The 19,692-nt window shown below is 49.0% G+C and overlaps 1 protein-coding gene and 1 long non-coding RNA gene across 4 annotated transcripts in view; one reads left to right on the plus strand and one right to left on the minus strand.

The window, feature by feature from the left end:
- Positions 1-2,384: 2,384 nt before the first annotated feature.
- On the minus strand, positions 2,385-19,071 carry LOC144937087 (uncharacterized). 3 transcript variants are annotated; one of them, XM_078864338.1, is made up of 4 exons: positions 18,959-19,071; positions 15,375-15,510; positions 6,829-7,013; positions 2,385-4,638 (listed from the first exon to the last, which is right to left on the minus strand). In XM_078864338.1, exons 2-4 carry the CDS (start codon positions 15,379-15,381, stop codon positions 4,495-4,497), a joined length of 336 nt encoding a protein of 111 aa, XP_078720464.1. In that variant the 5' UTR covers positions 15,382-15,510; positions 18,959-19,071; the 3' UTR covers positions 2,385-4,494. The 3 variants fall into 3 exon arrangements, with proteins under 3 accessions (XP_078720464.1, XP_078720465.1, XP_078720463.1); XM_078864339.1 differs by lacking the exon at positions 18,959-19,071 and adding an exon at positions 18,461-18,813; XM_078864337.1 differs by lacking the exon at positions 18,959-19,071 and having other exon boundaries at positions 15,375-15,963.
- LOC144937088 (uncharacterized) overlaps positions 14,212-19,692 on the plus strand; it is an 84,539-nt gene continuing 79,058 nt past the window's right edge. The window contains exon 1 of the long non-coding RNA XR_013637567.1: positions 14,212-14,448. This is a non-coding gene — a long non-coding RNA (uncharacterized LOC144937088). The remainder of the gene's footprint in view (positions 14,449-19,692) is intronic.

The raw sequence follows: 19,692 nt of genomic DNA on the forward strand, positions 1-19,692 counted from the left end.
AAAATAAAGTCTGGCATAACGCCCTTTAGCATGTTGCGTTTGACAGTTTACCATCACAGCCTTGTTAAAGCTTGTTTAGTTTAGACAACAGAGCTGTCGTCCAAGCACACATGCGTGCACGTGGTCGGTTGCATAATAAACGTCGACCTGTAAATTAAATACATACACCTGATAGGTTCTGCTCGTGTCCCCAGATAATGAGAATCATTGATAAGATTTTAAGTGTAATTTTTTTATTTCATTCTTCATGGTTATGTTTTTTTTATTTGTTCTTAAATAAAAGTAATTGTTTTAGCGATAGGTCAAGTCTGCTCTCTGGTTGAGAAGTGCTCAATCCTGGCCAGCTGGCTCAAAACATTCTGGGCTAACCTCCGATGAGCACGGTTGGCTTTGTACGGTGCGAAAGAAGGTCAACATGCATCCAACATAAACATATAGGTTGTAGGAAATCGATAGAACAATTCGCATGTTTTGTGGAAGTAGCACGGGTTTTCAACCTTAACGCTTTCAACTGGGGTGTAACGTGTGAATGGACGATCTCTGTCCGTCTTTCTGTAACATGGGCTCATTACAATTGAGGATTCGCCCTTTAGAAAACTGGCCAAATTGATCAAAGCGTTCCCCATTGACGCAGTTGCATTGGACATCACGTCACGATGTCACACGTAATGCGCTCACCTCAGCACTCGGTTAAGTTATTGGGCATGACGTCATCTCGCAATTCGTGTGCATCATTTTTCTTCCTTGCTCTTTAAATCCCATGGGGGGACCCCCCATTGAGTAATATTGCATAGATGTAAATTCGCCCATGCAACGATGATCATTGCCATTGGTGTAGAATGGTGTGTTGTATTCCAGCATGAACACCCCCTTTGTCTTTGTAAAGGTTATTTAAATCTGATGGTAAGGGGCGGGTAGGGGCAACCTTGTGACGTTTTAGGCCCAATAACTGCACACTGATTGACATCCTCTTCTATATGCTACAATATGATTGATTGTTCTGCACTAGGCATGCGAGGATGCATAACTGTCAACGCAGTACTTACTGATGTCATCCAGCCATTCCCTCCATGGTCGTCAATCACCTCCTTATCACTCTTGTTATGAGCTTGCTTACTATACCCATGAACTTAACTCGTAGCTTCCCGCACCCGGACTGTTTCGTCTCATCCATACTATGCTCAACTACCACACTGCAGGTCACAACCGTTCTCATTCTGGGGTGCCACAGTGGCGATATTTTAAATACCTCGCCTCGTATGCACGTCGTGGGTTCAATCCTGACCCTGACTGACGCCTTTTATATTTGGAGTGTGCATGGTCTCCCCGTGGTCGTGAGGATTTTTCTCCGGGCCCTCCCGAGTTTTCCCTCCACACATTTAGAAACATGCGTTTCGAGTATTTGACTGCAAAAACTTTCCACACGATGAGCCACCAGCTATATCACTCAGTGGGCCTGACCTGGTAAAATAAAATGTTTGGTTTAAGTTTAATTTTGCTCATTCCCTCGCGGCGATCGACTGTATTGCTTTGCATTGTTTCTTTTTTTCCACCCCAGTTCTTATGGACTTGCTCAATTTACGAGATGTATAAACTATTATTTCTTGCAATCTTAATTCTACCGATTGTTACCGGCCACAACATTGATTTTAAAACATGAAAGTCTATGGTGCACGTGACACATCAAATAATGTGACAGAATTTAGTACTCATGATTTACACAAAGCATATGCAAATTGTTTATTAGGTTAATGGAACAAGCAAAACAACGGTGATGATTAACATGAGACCCGACGAGTTAAACAAACTGTTGTTTTTATCGAATGGCGACATCGCATCACGACAATTTATCCAATCGCTGGGTGGATTATTCCATACCTACAGATGATAGTAAATATTGTATCGTAGGGAAAACTATTTAAATTGTATTGTCAAATGTAGGTATGTATGTTGAGCTTCTTTCACACCGTACTTACCCAACGGTGCAAATCAGGGGTGTGTGGTAAGGACAATAAACACAAAAAAGCAGTTCCAAACAAATGAGTTTTCAATCTCGATTTCAAAACACAATTTCTACGCAAGTGTTGACCACATTTTAATTTCTCTTTTGTAGCGTCATTTAATTTCTTTTTATTTCTTTGCTGACATTTCCTGCTGCCTCATCCCTTTCCACTAACTTGGGTTGAGGTTCGGATGATTGCGAGGGATTTCTTTTTAAAGCTCCCTTTCTTGAGATTACAACAATGTGGGTGTGTGGAGGCAGTCTTGCATGCTAAGTTCCGGATAATAACTCGGACATTGACTGAGTCACACATGCGGTGATGACTTATCAGGCAGCAGTGACGAGTGGCACTTGACCAAGAGTAACGCACAAGTCGACGAAACACAAGGCACTCAAAAGTTTATTTAAAAAGTATTTACACATTCAGTACAAAAATTAACGCTCAATCGAAAATGTCCGCATGTCTAGTTGCCACTGGCAAAAACATTAAATAAGCATTTCACATATGTACTACAAAAAAAGATGTGCAAGAAATTTTGGGTTTGGAAGAGATGCTACATGCAATCTGGGTACAAACAGTGCAATTTTATGACAGGTTATTCGTTTGCTGGGAAACATTGAGTCGTTTTTTTCTACAACTAGTCCAAAAATATTTGTACGGCTTTATTCTGTAAAGTGTAAACCAAAACTGCATTTTGACTAAGGATATTTACGGTATTCACCACTAGTTGACAATGCAACAATATTTCAACATTACCTGCTTATGTAAATGTCTGTTAACATTTAATCAGACCTTTTTTTTACTTAAATAACGTGTTAGGTACTTTTTTAACATTTAAAAAAGTGCATTTAGAACAACAATTGTGTTCCTGACATGATCATAAGAAATGGCGGGTGTTAGTTAAATACGTATCATACAAACGGGCATGTTGCAATTAAATGCAACATCAATAAACTTTAGCACACAACCACATACCTCTCACTCGCTCAAGCATCCCTCTCTCTGATCCACTCTTTTTTTTTAGTTTTGCAAAAAAATAAATATTTCGCAAGCTTTCAATGAAAACCAAGCTTTCTGAAATAACTCCGGGTACATTTTCAACACTGAACCACAATCCATGAAATTCAAAGTGCCAGCTTGCACAGTTACTCACAAATGCCCTGCCGATGAACCTTTGAATTCAAAGCCAGCCCATTGTCTTACTCTTTAAAATATTGCTGAGATACATCGACCAGCAGATTCTACTGGACAGTGGATATAATTATTTAATTTCAGCAATTAAATTGTCTTTGCGGGTTGATTTTGTTTGTACTTAAAATCCAACAAGTGTAATATTACAAACTTTTGTTTGTCATTTTGTAAAAGGTCTTTTTTTTTATCCTGCCACCTCTTCCTCCTCGCCAACTGATTACTGCACAGATTGGTGAGCTAAAAGAGCATTGCCAACTAGCGGTGATGATAAGTGCTCAATGTTGGGTCTGCTGCACTTGTGTAACCAGCAACATTGGCAAAGTGGACTTTGGACCCAGGATAACACATCGATGGGGAAGAAAAGTCGCTCAACGCAAACCGGCCGACAATCGTGCAACCTGAAGAGAGCCTCGCCTCCTGCTATCGCCATTTGTTACCAACACTGACTAAATCATTTAAATCTGTACATGCGCACACAGTTTATTTACAGGCAGCTACTTTAAAATGCAATTACAAAAAAAGTTTTACATCAATGTCCTGAGACATTTCATTACTGATGGAAAAAAAATTCAAACGACATCAAATTTAAGAAAACCCTAATTAAAAAAATAATTACTTCCCAGTCTAAACTAAAGGCTACATTTTTTTAATTACAAGGAAAACAGTATACCACCATCAAGAACTATTTTCAAACATGTTTAAGGAATGTATAGTACACTGACTGACAATATAAAACAGATTCATATATATTTTTTAACCTACAAAGTGCACAGTTTGCAAAGAAAAGTATCAAATTTGAACATATAAACTCCGCCCATGCCACCATTAGAGTCAATTCACATTTGCCTTCAATTAATGCTTTGTAAGGCAGCAAGGTAATGTTAGCTGGCTCAGATTTAGTGCACTGCACAAACTTTGAAGACAAACCCCTCTCAAAGCATATACCGTCCCCAACTAGCCTCGATTGTGCTTACAAAAGGAATTTCATTGTATTATTTGGTCAATGTACAGTATATACAGTTTCGTGGTTGGTGTACCAAACCTTATTTGATTGGAAGAAACCTAGGAATGTAATACAATTGTTAAATAGCTGTTGTGGCGTCAGAGTAACTCGCCTGACTTGAGGTACTGTAGGTGAATTATAAATTCAGTTTAAAACGATGAAGGAATGGTGATCTCAGTTAATGGCTTGAACCTTTTGCTAAACATTTTCGCCAGTGTTCTAGAAGAGACATCTTACGCAATGCTAAATGTTCCTCGCCATTGACCAACAAGATAAGAGTGAGCAGGCATCTGATCATCATGGTCTGTATTCTTCCGGGGTGGTGTCAATTAGACCCAAGTAGCTCAGGGACCGATGGATCCAACTCCGTCTCTCGACGCCACGCTCGTTCTCTCGTGCATTGCTTGTCGAGTTGCTGCGGCGCCTTTGATTTCTTAGAATCTGTGATGTGCAGAGAAGATCACAGGTCAATGTCAGTCGAATACACTTAACCGCTGATGTAATATTTGAGCTCTCACAATGCCCATTGTGTGATGCTGGCACCTTCTGTTGCTGGGGGTTCAACACAACTTACACAAGTATAACAGTATAAAGTGCTTTTTCACTTATTTTTCTGGGTAAGTAAATGATTCCTTGTACTTAATCTACTCGTGTTCACTCTTATCTTTCCCCAGCACCTCCGATTAGCATGGTTGGCTATGTACGGTGCAAAAGAAGTTCAAAATACATAATGAATATGCGTGGCGTTTTGAGAAACTAAACGTAGCATAAACAACTTTGTCAGCCTTAATAAAGGCTGGCATTTAAAGTGCCCTATTCAAAATGGTCTGCAAGTCTTGACAAAAATTGGTTATTGAACATTATCTCTGATTAAATGTGCACTTTAAAAAAAGTGAAATGCGTGGAAATGTTTTCATTATTGGTTGATAGGAAAAAAACCATCTTGAAATCGGAGCAGCTTACAGCGGTAATGGTTGGAATTTTCCCAGCTGTGGTGTAAACCTATCTGATGGTCTTCGCCACCCCACACATGTTCCAGTTTTGCCCCCTCCCCACAACCATAAACGAAAGCCACTGGCCTTATTGCTGCCAGATCTCTGATTTTGACATGACTTCATGCACATTAGGAGATGATGCATGGTCACATTGGGGTGCTAATAACCAAAGTGTCGGCATGTATAATTTGTTGTGTTTTTTTTTAATCATCTTGTCTCTTCAGAAACGTGCACTGCAGGACTCCGCTGGTGACCCATCCTGTTTTTCGTGTTGCATCTTTGCATTGGCCTCTTTCCAATGAAAGCAGAACACAGCTAATATCCATTTATTTCTTACAAGTTCCAGACCCATTCATCAGCTGTCAGTTCTTCGAATCAGAGCCAACAGCTATTTTACAAAAATATATTGTTGAAAGGGCACAATTCACGAGATTACCCACACGCTTTAACTGAACGATACACTGCCGAGCCCACAAAACACCCGATTGTCCAAATTTGAAATGAGACGTTGTTGTTCAAAACATGATGGTCCTGATTCGCATGCTGTTCAATGTTCATTGTGAGCTTTGGAGAAAATGCGTCTTTGTCTCCATAACAAGCAGTGGGTAAAATTTCCAAAGTGACATATTTCGGCTGTTTTATCCAGATGTGCATGTGGGCACCACGGTGGTGCGATGTTAACTACCTCGCCTGGTATACACAAGGTTGTGGATGCAATCCCGACCCTAACGCTTGCTGTTTATTTGGAGTTTGCATGTCTCTCTTCCCGTGGTTGTGTGGATGTTTCTCCGGGTCCTCCGGATTTTCCCTCCACGTTTAGAATCAACATCAACATGCGTTTAGAGTATTTGGCTGCCATAAATGTCCACGTGATAAGCCACTTCTTTGAGCTATTATTTGTGGCAAAGGTCTCTTCTGAAAAAGAGCTACATAGCTCAGTGGGCCTTACCTTAATTTTTTAAAATAGTTTAGTTTTTTAGTTTAGTTTGTAGTGCTATTATTTTTGTGCTTATAGCCTCCTAAGAGTAGATATGCCACTGCTGTATGCCATCTGATGCACATCAGAAGATAGTCATCTGTGCATTTGCTTGCAGAACTTTGGACGAGAGGAGTCTTATCCTTACAAGCATTCAGAATGTGCCAGGTTAAGTCATTGGTAGTGAATATCACTGAAAAGTGGATTTCTATACCAATACTCCTTAACAACCCACAGCTTCTTCATGTACAGGATTAAGACCTTGTCATCTGCAAGTGAGCATTTCCATTTATATCCAAAGGTTTTCTTCAATACAAGTCATCTTTCCTCTGTATACTAAGTTACCTGTTCTTAAAAGCAGAAATCCCTCTTTTCTATGATCTCAATGCTGATATGTTCTTGCATTTTCTTGAGATGCAGTTTCATTTACAATATTCAGACAATAAAACTTGTCGGTTTAATAGCCATTTGCTTTACGCAAGTGCATCATACTCTTACACACAGCATTACGCTGCCCTCGACATTCGCACGACGCCGACAGTTGCTCACGATAAACGTTTTTGACAGCAGTAGCCGCACTCGCCACCGTCACGGCAACAACCCCCCAACGAGGAACAACACGAGCGCAGCCGGAGAGAGAGAGAGAGAGTCGGGTTTCACCTGAGCTTGATGCTCGATGTGGAACTGGTCGCTAAGCCGGCGCAGCTCGCGTCCCACCAGCATGGAAGCGTCCGATTGCGAGCGCTCGCGAGGCTGAGCCTCGGCCTCGGGCCAGTGGCACGCCGCACCGCCCTGCCTCTCCGCCTCCGCCGCCGCCGCCACCACCGCCGCCTCCCGCCCTGGACCTGCCGAAGATTGCCGCAACCTCGGTGTGAGTGTCCCTGAAAAAGTGACGGGTCGTCGAAGCTATAATAAGCGCTTGGCGGAGCCGCCTGCATGTTTTTCCCCAACTTTGTTTCGCCAGATTTGTCTTCGTTGAAACTCTGTTTCAGGAGACTCGGTTTTGCACTGTGGCAGCGTTCTTCACTAATTTTCAGAGGTGGGGGGGGGGGGGGCACTTTCAACGATAAGACATCGTATCGGTGTGAGAGCCGCCACACATTTGAAACCGTTGTGTTTTACAACATGATGGGGCATTTTCACATTTGTGTACTGTCGGGAGCTGCACGTCAGGGGCTGCATTAAAGGCCCCACCAGGGGCTGCCTTTGGCTGCCAGTGGCCCCTAGGCCTCGCAATGAAGAACACTGCACTATGGCATGGGGACACAAGGATGCATGTAGTTGTGTCAAAGCAACATTGGATGAACCGTGTTTTAGATCACTGTATGAAGTGTAGCATAACAGCCCTTTTATCAACCGCTACTGGATGTAGGCCTTCCACACTGCCAGTCAAGGGGTTTTGTCCGACTGCACTACCGCACTTGTTATTGGGTTGGTGACAAGGATTACAGTTCAGGCCCTGGATCTGTTCACATGAATTGCTACTGATGTTAGCCATAGTTACGAATAGAACTCGGGTCAAGTTCATAGCGGAGTGCGATAACCACGCTGCACACAGGAACCACTTGCAATGATATAAAATGTCCATGCAAACTTGTTTTGTAATGTTTGACGGATAGTGATATAACAATGTATACAGTGATACAGAAACCCAAAACACAAAGTCTTTGTAGATACGTACTTGCGCTATGTGTTACAGGTTGTCTGACATGCCATTATAGCTTTTATCTTAAATATATTTCAAAGTTAAGACCAGTCATTCCATCGTATCGCTCGTGATAGTTAAAGCAGTGGTATCACTTAAATAACCATGCCTGCGTGAATGACCATCGTTTTAAAAAAAAGTTCTTTATCAAGCTGTAAACCATGTACAAATGCTCAGAATACACAGCCTAGATAGTGAATATCTATATAACAGGTTTACAGATACTGGTTAAAATTACATCTTTCTTTAACGTGTACCCCCACCTGCAAGGGTTTAATATGATCCGTTAATCTAAGCGGGATCCATTGAAGTTTTGTACTTTGGTGTGGATTTGTCTAAGAACTGCTTGGCGCCACTTTTTGTGTGCAACCCCAGGTGTGTTGGCATTGTGCATAATTAAGGTTCTCCACATGGATCGATATTGATTCGCAACCAATGTGATCCACCAGGATAATAAAAGGTGAACCTGAGTGTCAAGCTACGCACGTGAATGTGTTACAGGTTGACATGCCACGTGGGGTAAATGTTGCTGCACGTTATCTGCAACGTGCTTAATGCGACTTGGAGGCCCCCCCCCCCCCCATGTGAAAAGCAACATGCAGTGTGTGCGTCTAAGTAGATGCTATCAAACTATAACTTTTGTTAAACCCTCAATTATATTCACCAATGTCCAACCCTGAGCATTGGTGACTAATGATGAGTCCTAATAAGGTTGAATCAAGTCTACAGTTTGTCTTAGTGCCACCTTTCAGGGAGTCTCATTTCCCTACATTTATTTTGATGGTGACCTAGGTCAAGAGGACCACACTGCAGTTCTTCAAGGGGGGCGGCGGGGGGGGAAAGCCCTTGGACTGTATTGGACCCCTTTTTTTTGTTAAGTCTACGATTGTGTTGATCAGCAACAACCCACTTAACCAAGGGGCGTCCCTTGAGGGGCCTGTGGTTACATAATGGGGAAGGGGGAGGTTAAGACCAGCAGTGGGTGGGTGGTGGGGCCTCTTAATCTGACATCGTTTCACATAACTTATCAAGCAGGATTGTTCACCGAGATCACAGAGCGATTGTGGTGGCACACTGTGTTCCTCGGTTTGGAGAAGTGCATGCGTTGTACGGTGGCACAATTTGAGAGAACTTTCCAGCATGAGCCAGCCAATTAAGGCAGGAATTTATTTGATTCGTTTCAATTGAAGCTGTGGCAATTTCATTGCATTTGATCTGCTCGAGCCCTGCAGAAATAACAATATAAGTCTAGAACAAACAGAAATAAAGGCATAATCTTTATTTTAATAAATGTAAACACTCCGTAAAGTAATGGCACGATCCCAGCTGCAAAGGCTTATAATTAGACTGGAAGCGAGGTCATCCTAACCTTTTGAGAACGTCCCTCTCCACTCTGGTAGCCTGCCAAACCCGAAACCCACAAGGGTATGCTTATTATTTTGTAAGAATACGTTTTAATGTCAACATTTAAAGCAGGCATTTTGTTTTACACAGCTGGACAAATGCAAGATGTTATTTTGAATGCGTCGGCATGCTGCATGCGCGAGTGTTACGCGCCGCGCGTACACGCAGCGGTAGCCTATTGTGAAAACAATCGACGTCTCTGCACGTTAGCCGATGTGGTCTGGGGCAATGCTGTTGAAGGGACGTTATAGACTGGCCAGCAGCCAGACCTCTGTGTAAAGTTCGTGTTGGTGAGAGAGGCCTGGGGCTCCAAGGGAGTTGGTGGTATGGGGCAGCGGTGGGGGGGGGGTCTCTCCTTCCCGGGGTGAGGTTTTGGCCGGAGTAGTAAGTTTGGCACAGTGGAACGGCCTGGCTGCACTGGGTTTTGGTGGCGGTGGTGGTGGTGGGGGGTGGAAGAACGAACGGTTGTTTACAAACACTGGAATTGTTAGCCGTTCCCAGAGCTACACGAGACGGAAGCGGTTCGAGTTTGGCAGCACGGAGCAGGTGGCTGATGAAATCTCGCAGCCGAGAGCGCACGACTGCGACCAAATCATGAAACGCGTCAAATACCAACACTCCCACCCAAAACCGCGGAGAACACAGGCTGGGAAGCAGAGACAATCTCATCTCGTGCACACAGCCTGGGCTCTCGCGTGTTTGTGTGTGTGTGTCTTTGTATTTTGTGTGGTGTGGGGTTTTATATATATATGCTGCTATACAAGCTCCCACAGAATTCAACAAAATGCGCAAATGTGACTGATATTGACAGACGCAAAAATTTCCTTAAGTTCATGTCTCTAGGAAACAAATCCACTCTTACAAGTGTTTCGAATTGTGGGGAGAAACCCCACAATTTCGTGGGGTTATCTACTCTGTGTAGATACATTCAAGCCGCATTTTGAATGTTCCGCGTTTGACAAATGGGTGCGATTTTTGTATGACCTGTGAGATGTTAAGACGTTACGTTTATCAATAACAACAACAAGAAAGAAAAGAGTGCTTTGAACGGATGGATGAATCCAGTTCGCGTTTTTCGGGATCGAACACTCAAACTTGTTTTCGCAGCTCTGTCGAGCAGAACGCTGAGAAATCCGCAGGCATTAAACGACTGCGCAGTGCACGCCCAAGCCAAACGGAGCGCTAGAAGGTTGAGCTGCATTGTGTACGGGGCCCTCATTAAAAATGCGATGAACTACATGACAAAAAGTCTACATGACACGCACTTCGCCGTGACGGGATTAACTCCCCGCCCAAATGTTGCATACACCTGCATTCTTAATAACCGTTTAATCAATTCTATAGGGCACGCGTGTTATTGTTAGGTTTGGGGTGGAGAGGTGGACACACTGGTTAGAGTTAATAGTGTTAACCCCGAACCTCAGATTGGCACGGTTGGCTACGTACGGTGCGAAAGAAGTTCAGCATACATGCATGTATACGTACATACGCTGCATAAAACAACACGGCTACCCTGAGTTTAATTACTCCTTTCTACAATCCGCAGCCAAACGGCGTGGTAAAGTGTGGTCGGAACAATCTCCCATTGGACGATTTGGCGTGTGGGAGACTTTCATTCAAAAGTGTTTTCAGAACGACGGGCTCTCCAATCTACACGCTCTGTAATGTCTGCGTGTCTCGTTGGCCTTCGAGCGGCTGCGATTAATCTACTGAATCCGACACAAGTCAACTGCGCTATCATCTGTGTCACCCGGCTCTGGCAGCAGCAGCAGCAAGCGGCCTTGTATCACACAAGAGGCAGCCGGGCAGGTGTCGGTGACAAGTTCACCCTCCCCTCCACTCCACCTCGCCGACCACAAAGTTAAATGTTAACCCACAAAAACAACACTGCCAGTCAGGGCCGCCACGCGCTCCCAACGTAACCCGAGTGTGCAACGGCCCAAAACGGGTGTCCTTCATTTATTTCAATGTAACGGTTGGACTGTAATGGCAATAGCCGTGATAATTGTTTATCCATTGTATAAAGCCTGCGCCGCGCACCAACAAGACTCGTCGTCACGAGGGCCCCGCAACGTTGGGACGTCTCGTTTGTCTTGGTACGAGAGAAACCCGGAGGAAAAGCCACCACGCTTTGGAGGGGGGGTGACGCTTCGCACTGCCATCACCTGGCCACACCTCTCATCCCCGCACCTACAGCACCTGGCAAGCCCTGTTGATCACCAATGGAAGTCCTAACTCGGGTGAAAATGCTTAAGATTCCGAGATCTGTCGAACATTTTGGGTGATGTTGGTAGCATTTTGGTAAAGGTGCGGCCCTGCAATTGCTTGCTCACGACACTGCAAGCAGAAAGGCCTCGACAGGATAGAACCTCATTGCCTCAATACAGGGCAGGGTATTTGGCCTACTCTTCCACGTTGGTTATGAAGATTGTACAGGGTGGTCCAGACGTTTTGTGACCCCCCCCAATTAATTAACCCCGAACATGTTTATCCTTTGCATATTCATTTATGTAAAAAAAAACATTACAAAAATATTAAGTTTTAGAAAATTAAAGGAGGGTCACGACACCTCGAGACCATCATGTACAATGATCCATCGCCCTTTCTAATAATGCGAGTGTGTGTGTGCGAGTGTGTGTGTGCGCGAGTGTGTGTGTGTGTGCGAGTGTGTGCGCGTGTGTAACCTCCACCAAACGGGGGCGTCGGAGTAGGCAAGTCAACACGGCCCGTCGTAGCGTAGCAGTTCGTTTTATAATCGGAAAAGTCGTGTTGCGCGCGCGCGCGCGCGCGTGTGTGTGTGTTTTCCCCCTCGCAAGAACGCCGATGTTGGCTCGCAGAGTGTACAGTGCTCGCATTGTTCTGGGGGCTTGCCCGGACTTGTACCGAGAGGCGGACGAGGCGCGTCTCGTTAATTACCATCGAGCCTGGAAAGAAGAGGCCCCTGCCGCAGAGCGCGTGTGGCTGGCAACACGCAACGCACTTTTGTTTTGTATCGCCGATGGTGACAGTTCCACGACAGACGAGGGACAGACTTGATTTGTGGCCACGCGTGGACTATAAGTGGCCATACGCGGGTCCGTGGCATCGTGCAAAACTTGTTGGGATAAAGCGGGGCTTGGGCAGGTCGCGTCAAAGTCTACACAGGATGGTCCAGATGTCTTGTTACCCCCCCCCACTCCATTTGATCCTCTGAAACGTATATTTGTTTTAAAGTAAGGTTTAGTTAAAAGAGAAATGTTGGGGGGGGGGTCGATTAGGGAGTCACAAGCCATCTGGACCACCCTGTTGAAGGAGATTGTGGTGGCCGAAACCCGATTGCCCACTCTTGGTGGATTCTCTGACATTTTAAAGATCGTGAGCGATGGTGGCGTCGGCAACTTTGGGAGAACTTCGCACAACAATGGATTGAACGTGGCTGAAAGATTACACATTTTCCGCAGTCGTCTTGTTGAGTTTTGTGCGTGCGTGTGTGTTCTTTTGTTTTCAGCCATAACCTCGGCCGTGTGCGTTCCTGACTTCAAGAAAATCGCGGTTACCTCTTCGCATGAATGAGCGCGTGCTCATGAGTAGTTTATGTTAATGCGAAGCGCGTTGCTGGGGATTGCCAATTGCCACAAAACCTGTCGGGAACCGCATCACTGCAGTGGCAACACCGCTCACGCGGCGGCAATCCCTGAGGCACACACACACACACGCGCGCGCGCGGTGTTGTGGCGTTTGAGTTCTAAGAAATGTGATGAACGCCATTCCCACGTATTTGCACTTTCACACCACACCACACCAAAGCAATGAGCCCTAAAATCCTGCCTCGATTACGCCTTGACAATGCTCATGAATGCCAGCCCCGATGCAGCAATGAGTGCTACGTGCCAGTTAAATGATCGTGTCACCGCTCCTGACTTAACGTGATAACCCCTTGCGCAACTTGCGATAACGCGGCTCTAAACACGCAGAGCTTGTAATCGTCACACGTCACCTGAGTGAACTCACCGATGTGATCAGGTTACCCGTGTAGCCTTCACAGACTGTTGGGGCAAGTGCTGTGAGTGAGCACCTATGAAGGCCGGCACGGCACACGTGGGTGACCAGCACCACGCCCGACTGCCTTTGTCTCCCCCAGTGGCGATGATTTTACACTACAAACCAGGTGCTATTTTGAAGCTGAGGCAACCTAGGCGAGGCCCAGGACCGGTTCAGATAATTGTCACTGGTGTTGGCCGTGAGCGAGAATTGAATCGAATGGGTTTGTAGCGCTGCGTGCTAACCGCTACACTACCGCTCCCCCCAACACACACGCACATGGGGTGCTGGGGCATGAACGCTAACAATGGTGGTAATTTCACGCTCATTTCACAGGGGCAAGTATGTCCAGATACTAGAATGGCTCCTCACACACAACGTGGTGATAGAGTACTCGCTTTATCGTGACTTTAGAGTCGATATTTTCACGGTGATGGTGGATGAGTCGGTACAGATATGAAGAAATAAACTGCGCTGATGTGATATTTGGTGCTCATGACGACGATGAATTGTCGATCTTGCGTCGCGGTGGTGATAACGAGTATTGATTATATCGGGCTGAGTCGATGCACACGCACACAGACACGCGCTGTGCTCATGCTGCCGCTTCAGCCTCCGCACACGTGTTCGGAACGTGTCACCACTTCACAGCTTGAGAACGCGCGCGCGCGTAATTGTCTGCAGTCAATTGTTTAATGCGCGCGCGTTCCAACGTGCAGTGGGGGTTCTGATACTCGCCGCCCACCCGGCCTCCTTGTTTCCAGTGCCCCGCGAACTTCCTCCCCGTCTGCGCACGAGACCCAGAGACGTCGACACTTGCGCAAGGGCCCCCGCGAGTTGCGTTTTCGCAAGGGAAGCGCAATCCTGAAGGCGGCTGGATAACGCGCGACTTGCCCAAACTAGAATGCGCAAGCGAGGCTTGTGTGCGCGAGTGCGTGTGTGGAGGTGGTGGTGTAACTGCCCCACGCCAACGCGGCAACGGTTCGTTCACTTGCTAAAAAAGCCTCCCTCGCTCGCTGCCACGGGACACTGTTTTGTGTTTGCTCCTTTGCTTCGGCTCGTTATCATTAACTCATTGTTTTTTAAAGCAGCCTACAGTGTCGACATGAAACGTGCTCGCCGGACTGAAAGCTCCCACCGACCACGCGCAAGTGAGTGGCGCGCATCTCCGGCGTGTGTGTGTGTGTACGTGTGCGCACTTTGTATATATACATATGTGCTTGCGTGTATCGTGTGCGCGCAGTGAATATTCACGTGCGCGCGTGTGTGTGGACGCAGTTTGGCTGGGCTCCCACGCTCGGGGACTTTCCTGTTGTAGAGACGTAAGCGCTTGGCTGGTTCGCTCCGCTCTTGCGATACGAATCCGTCGACCACTCGCGTCAGTGTGGCAAGTGGTATCATAATAAACCTGCTCTGGGCTTCCCCCTAGGTAAACTCGGCCCTTAGAAACGAGTTGCCTACATCTGGTGCGGTACACAAATCGAACACTCGGGAGACAACGGCAGTCGAGTCTGGTTTCAGGCCACAACGCCACTTGTTGGTGTGCTATCCCGAGTGGGTGACTCGCTCCAACATCATCTCCGTCTGTATACGTCTGTCCGTGGGTGTCCTCGCGCGCGAGTATAGATAATCATCCCCCGTCCGCTATGATCAGTTGACCGCTGGATGTGGAGACATCGCCAATCCGTTACGACCTCTCACGATAGTTCGATATTCACGATCAAGCTCGCGCCTGCGCGCAGATCGGCGGATTTCATCGCTCCGTCTCGTTTGGTGGAAGGCTCCTCTCGGGACGCGTCAGTGAGTGCCACCGGTACACATCATATACGCATATCTATTATATACAGATATGCACAGACGTACTGTCTAGGCAGTGTGCGCGTCTCCGAAATAGGCGCTTGCCTAGAATTGCGAAACACCGAGTGAGTCGGGGTTAGGGTGGCGGAGCTCTGCGCCGGGGTGGTTTGGGCGCACGCCCTCCCCGCAGCGCAACGCGCGTGACACGAGCCGCTGACTCGGCGCAGAAGGCGATGAAAGCCGAGACGCCCAAGACCCGAGCCAGTGCATCGTGACTCACCTGTCATTAGGGCCGGCGTGCTCGGTGCGCTGCGTGTGACCGCTGCCACGCACTTGATTAGGATGACGACGACGCTGACGACGATTATTTGACCCGGATTCGCGTCCTCCCGACACTCAGGAAACGTGATGGGTGACTGGAACAACAGCGAGAGGGGCACAATGTAGCATCGCGCGCGGGCCACCACCTGTATGTACACTCGGAGAACGCCACAGGACGTCAATAAAACTCGGCCATCCCGTGTCTGATCATTCGAAGAGTCGAGAGACTCAGGCATTTGGCGGAGAGGGCGGGGGGAGGCGCTTGGGGCGCGATTGAAATGCGGCGAGGCGAGCGAGGTTAAGTCCTCGACTGTAAGCGGCCGAGGCTCATTGGACTCGGGAGGATGGAGGAGGAGGAGTTAGTCACTCGGCAACACCGCCGCCCTCTGTGTGTGTACGCGCGCACGTGGCGAGTAGCGAAGCCACTCTCATTGACTCTGGACTCGCATCTTCAATAAGCATGGCCGAGTTGCGGTCGGCGGGACTTGCTGTTGACCGGCCGAGGCGTTATATGAGTTGTACATTTACGCACATGCTTAAGTATGCTGCCCATTGTAATGGTTATGGAAACACAATCTCCGACGTCACCGCGCAATGATTTACAGCAAGCGGCTTCACTGTGCTTGGGTTTATAGATGCGGTGCGGTCCCGTTGACGCAGAGACTGACGTTCTGCATCCTGTCGTAGTTGAGTCATGCGCTGACGTTACCCCGGAGCGAGAACGGATCATCGCCGTGGTGTCGTGCCGCTGCACCTTCATAACACGCGCGGAGCTGCCGTGCCATCACAAGAGGGCACCGTGCAGTCCTCCCATCAATTTACTGCCGCACGAAGGCCTTCCCCACGCCGCGTCGGACGTAGGGAGTTGTTTGACCATACTTCACCACGCCGGTCAGTGCGTATCGGTGAAAGGGAGTGGGGTGGGGGCGCTGTGTTGGTTCACGATTACCCGCTCGCCCGCTGAGTGTTCGCCGTGGCCTGGAATCGAACTTGAGCGGTGTGTGGCCGAGTTCATGACGCGGTGCGCAAACCACAACGCCGCAACCCCCACCAGAAAGTGGGCGTTATCGGTGAGAAATTCGTGTCGGCAGCTTACGGGAGTGCTGCCATAGAGGTGGAAGGGGTCCACCACGTGTTGCGAGATCGCTCGCCGTTATCTGGCCGCAGCAGCATCGCGTCTGAATGTGCGTCAAAGGTGCGTCAAAGTGCGCGTCAAAGGTGCGCGTGGATGGGCGCCGCATGGGAGCGAACCCGTTCCGTTCGTTACGAGTTCAACGTCTTTCGCGCGCGCCGTGCCGTGTCCACCGCGCTAATCGGAGGGGCGCACATTGCACATCCATCCTGTGCAAATGTCAAACGATGCCGGATGAAAGCCGAAACCATGCCGTGTCTGCCCTGGGCCTGTGGAGACGAGGATGGGGGGTGGGGGGAGTTGGCCATACTTCACCACTGTAGCCAATGCGGTTTGGGTGAAAAGCGGTTCTTCTCCAGGACCGGTTAAAATGCTTCTGATGTTAGCCGTGGCCGGGAATCGAACTCTGCTCCGCCGGGTGTATGGCGCAGTGTTCGCTAACCGCGCCGCCGCCGGTGAATATATATATCGGCGAGACCCACATACTTACTCATCCTTGTCGCGTCTATTGTATCACCGCATGGGAACGCTGGTCCACGTTTTGTTTTTTAAACCACCACGAACTTTGTCAACAGCACAACGGCGGCGCGCCACCGTGCGCGAGTCGGTTACTCAGCACGCCGGCTCCGATGGGCATCGCCTGAAAGCCCCCCCACCCCCACCCACCCACATGTCTGTCGAGCGCTTCGGAGAAGACTTGAAACTAAACTTCTACTCTTACAAAACATGGATCGTTGGCGCAGGCTCGTGGAGGCCTTCATCCAGCAGTGGATTTACCATGACTGCTGCTGATTATGATGATGACGAAACTAAACTTCACAAACATTGTGAGCGCTGTAATAACCACACAGACAAACAACAACAACAACCGCCATTCGCCACTAAGTGGCGGTGACGTCACCACGACGCTTGTGCCAGGCCATGTGCACCTTGAGGCCACGTGAAGTGTCGAACGCCCGCTGGCAGGAGGTCACGGGGCATACCCAGCAGGTGCCACGGGTCAACTGACTGAGATGACTGAGATTACTGGCTGATGCACCACCTGTGCCCCCTACTGTGCCAACTTTCTGTGCTTTAGCCACCCGGCACTCCGCTCGTTGTTGTGAGCGTCGCTCCTCCGCGCTCCGTTGTTGCTGGAGGGCGACTGCCTCCAACTGCCCAGTAGCGTCCTTCACGAGCCTCCTCCACTGAGGTCGATCTTGACACCGCTGGTACCAGTCATCAGCAAGTCCACTCAGCTCCACGTCCTCCTGTACCACATCACTCCATCTCTTCTCTAGCCCGTGCCGCGCCCGTTTAGCCCCCTCGATCCGGCCGAACAAAAGCTGCTTGGCCATGCGGTGGCTGGGCATGCGGGCTACATGACCCAGCCACCGCAGCCTTGCCTGCCGGAGGAGCTCACCGATGGGACTTTGCCCAGATCTTTCAAGGATTTGTGAGCTCACACAGAGATATACAGACACACACAGACAGACACACAGACACACACAGACACACACACAGACACACACATACACACACAGGCATACACACAGGCACACACACACAGACACACAGATACACACACAGACACACACAGGCACGCTGCCCTTCACTGCTGTTTGCGAGCGCGTAGTCTGGAACGGCGCGCATGTAATGGGAGCCAGCATGGCCAGCACCTCGCCCGGCGGCCTTTGTCTTCCCCTAGTGGTTCACAGCTTGTTCACACACCCCGGGAAGCCTTCTCATTCAAGTCGACCTCGGGGAAGCGCCAGGGACACGCTGAAGCCAAACGCGTGCTACTGATGCGACCCCAGGTCGCCGGCATCACGAACAGCGCTTCGCTCGTCTCAGCAACAAGCGCGCGCTCTCGGGTATAAATAAATACCCCCACACACACACAGACATACCCCCCACACCACACACACACATACCAGAAGCTGTCGATGTGGGTACAGCAGCACCGCCCAGTCCCCTCTGAAACCCCGCGCAGAGGAACCCCGCGTCGCCCTCCGCGCTCGCGAGTTGCGGCCTCAGCCGTGGCCGCGAAGCGCCGGCACACGCAGCGACGACGCGGTTAAAAGCCGACGTTTCGGGCGATTACGCTCTTCCACGGCTCTTGAAAAAGTGGTGGTGGATGGGTGGTGGTGGTGGTGGTGGTGGTAAGGCGATCACGGTTTGCAGGCAGGCGTCGCCGCTACCAGGGATGAACGCTTTACGTCCGCAGCAGGCAAAGACCTCGACTGCCTATTCCATTCTCGCCAGCCGTGTCATTGAGGCACTGCGCGGGACAGACCCCGCTCTTTGTAGTTTTGATCGCGGATGGAGCGGCAGTGGTGGGGGGGGGGCGATGGAGGGGAGGGAGAGACGCGGAAGGAGGCGGCGTGAGAGGCGTAGGGATGGAGGTGGAGGAGGAGGCTCCGGTCACTTACCCCGAACGCGTGGGTGCCGGACGAGACCGTGAGCTGTCACCCACACACGCGCCACGCCGCTCCACTCCTCTCTCTCTCTCCTCGCTGTGGTTGTCCCGGCGTCCGCGACGATGTTGACGTCTCCCACGCAGCTCCCCCCCCACCACCACCAACAACAAGACGCCACCAGCCAATCGCCTTCTGACTTCCAACGTAGCAGCTCCTCCCCTCGACCCCCCAACCCACCCACAACTCTTCCCTCCCACCCGCGTGCCCCCGTACCTGGACAGGTAACTCGAGTTCAGAAGTATGCACAATAATGGGACATCCTGTGCCCGATATTATTAAACGTCGCACCTTCTTAACAGTGCGGGGGGGGGTCTATTGTGGTTTGGGGGAGCGGTGGTGTTCGTGACTGGCGTACTGAGCGAAGAACCCGGTGACACGAGTTCGTTTCCCGCTCACGACCCAAAAAAAAAAACAGCGACGACAATCTGAACTAGTCCTGGGCCACCCCTAGGTCGATTCGGCCTCAAATGAGTGACTCGCTGCGGTGTGTAAACATCAACATTGGTGAGAGAGGCGGCCGGGCGTGGTGTTGGCCACCCACCACCCCCTCGTGTGCCTCGCCGACCTTCATAGGTGCTCACTAACAGCACTTGCCCCAAGGCTATACGGGGGATCTTTGTCTTTGTATGGTTTGAGCCGTCGTCTTGGTGTTTTGTTTGTGTCTGTGTGCCGAATTCACGTCCGTG

The sequence above is a fragment of the Lampetra fluviatilis genome, chromosome 18 (assembly GCF_964198595.1).
Source record: "Lampetra fluviatilis chromosome 18, kcLamFluv1.1, whole genome shotgun sequence".
In the NCBI taxonomy this organism is placed as follows: domain Eukaryota; kingdom Metazoa; phylum Chordata; class Hyperoartia; order Petromyzontiformes; family Petromyzontidae; genus Lampetra; species Lampetra fluviatilis.

Excerpts from the sequence above, each read along its gene's own strand:
- LOC144937087 (XM_078864337.1), bottom strand. The coding sequence starts at position 15,651 with ATGCCTGAGTCTCTCGACTCTTCGAATGATCAGACACGGGATGGCCGA. Across the intron at positions 7,014-15,374 it reads CACGCCGGCCCTAATGACAG|GTCCAGGGCGGGAGGCGGCG; the intron begins GTGAGTCACGAT and ends AATCTTCGGCAG. Across the intron at positions 4,639-6,828 it reads ACATCGAGCATCAAGCTCAG|ATTCTAAGAAATCAAAGGCG; the intron begins GTGAAACCCGAC and ends TGCACATCACAG.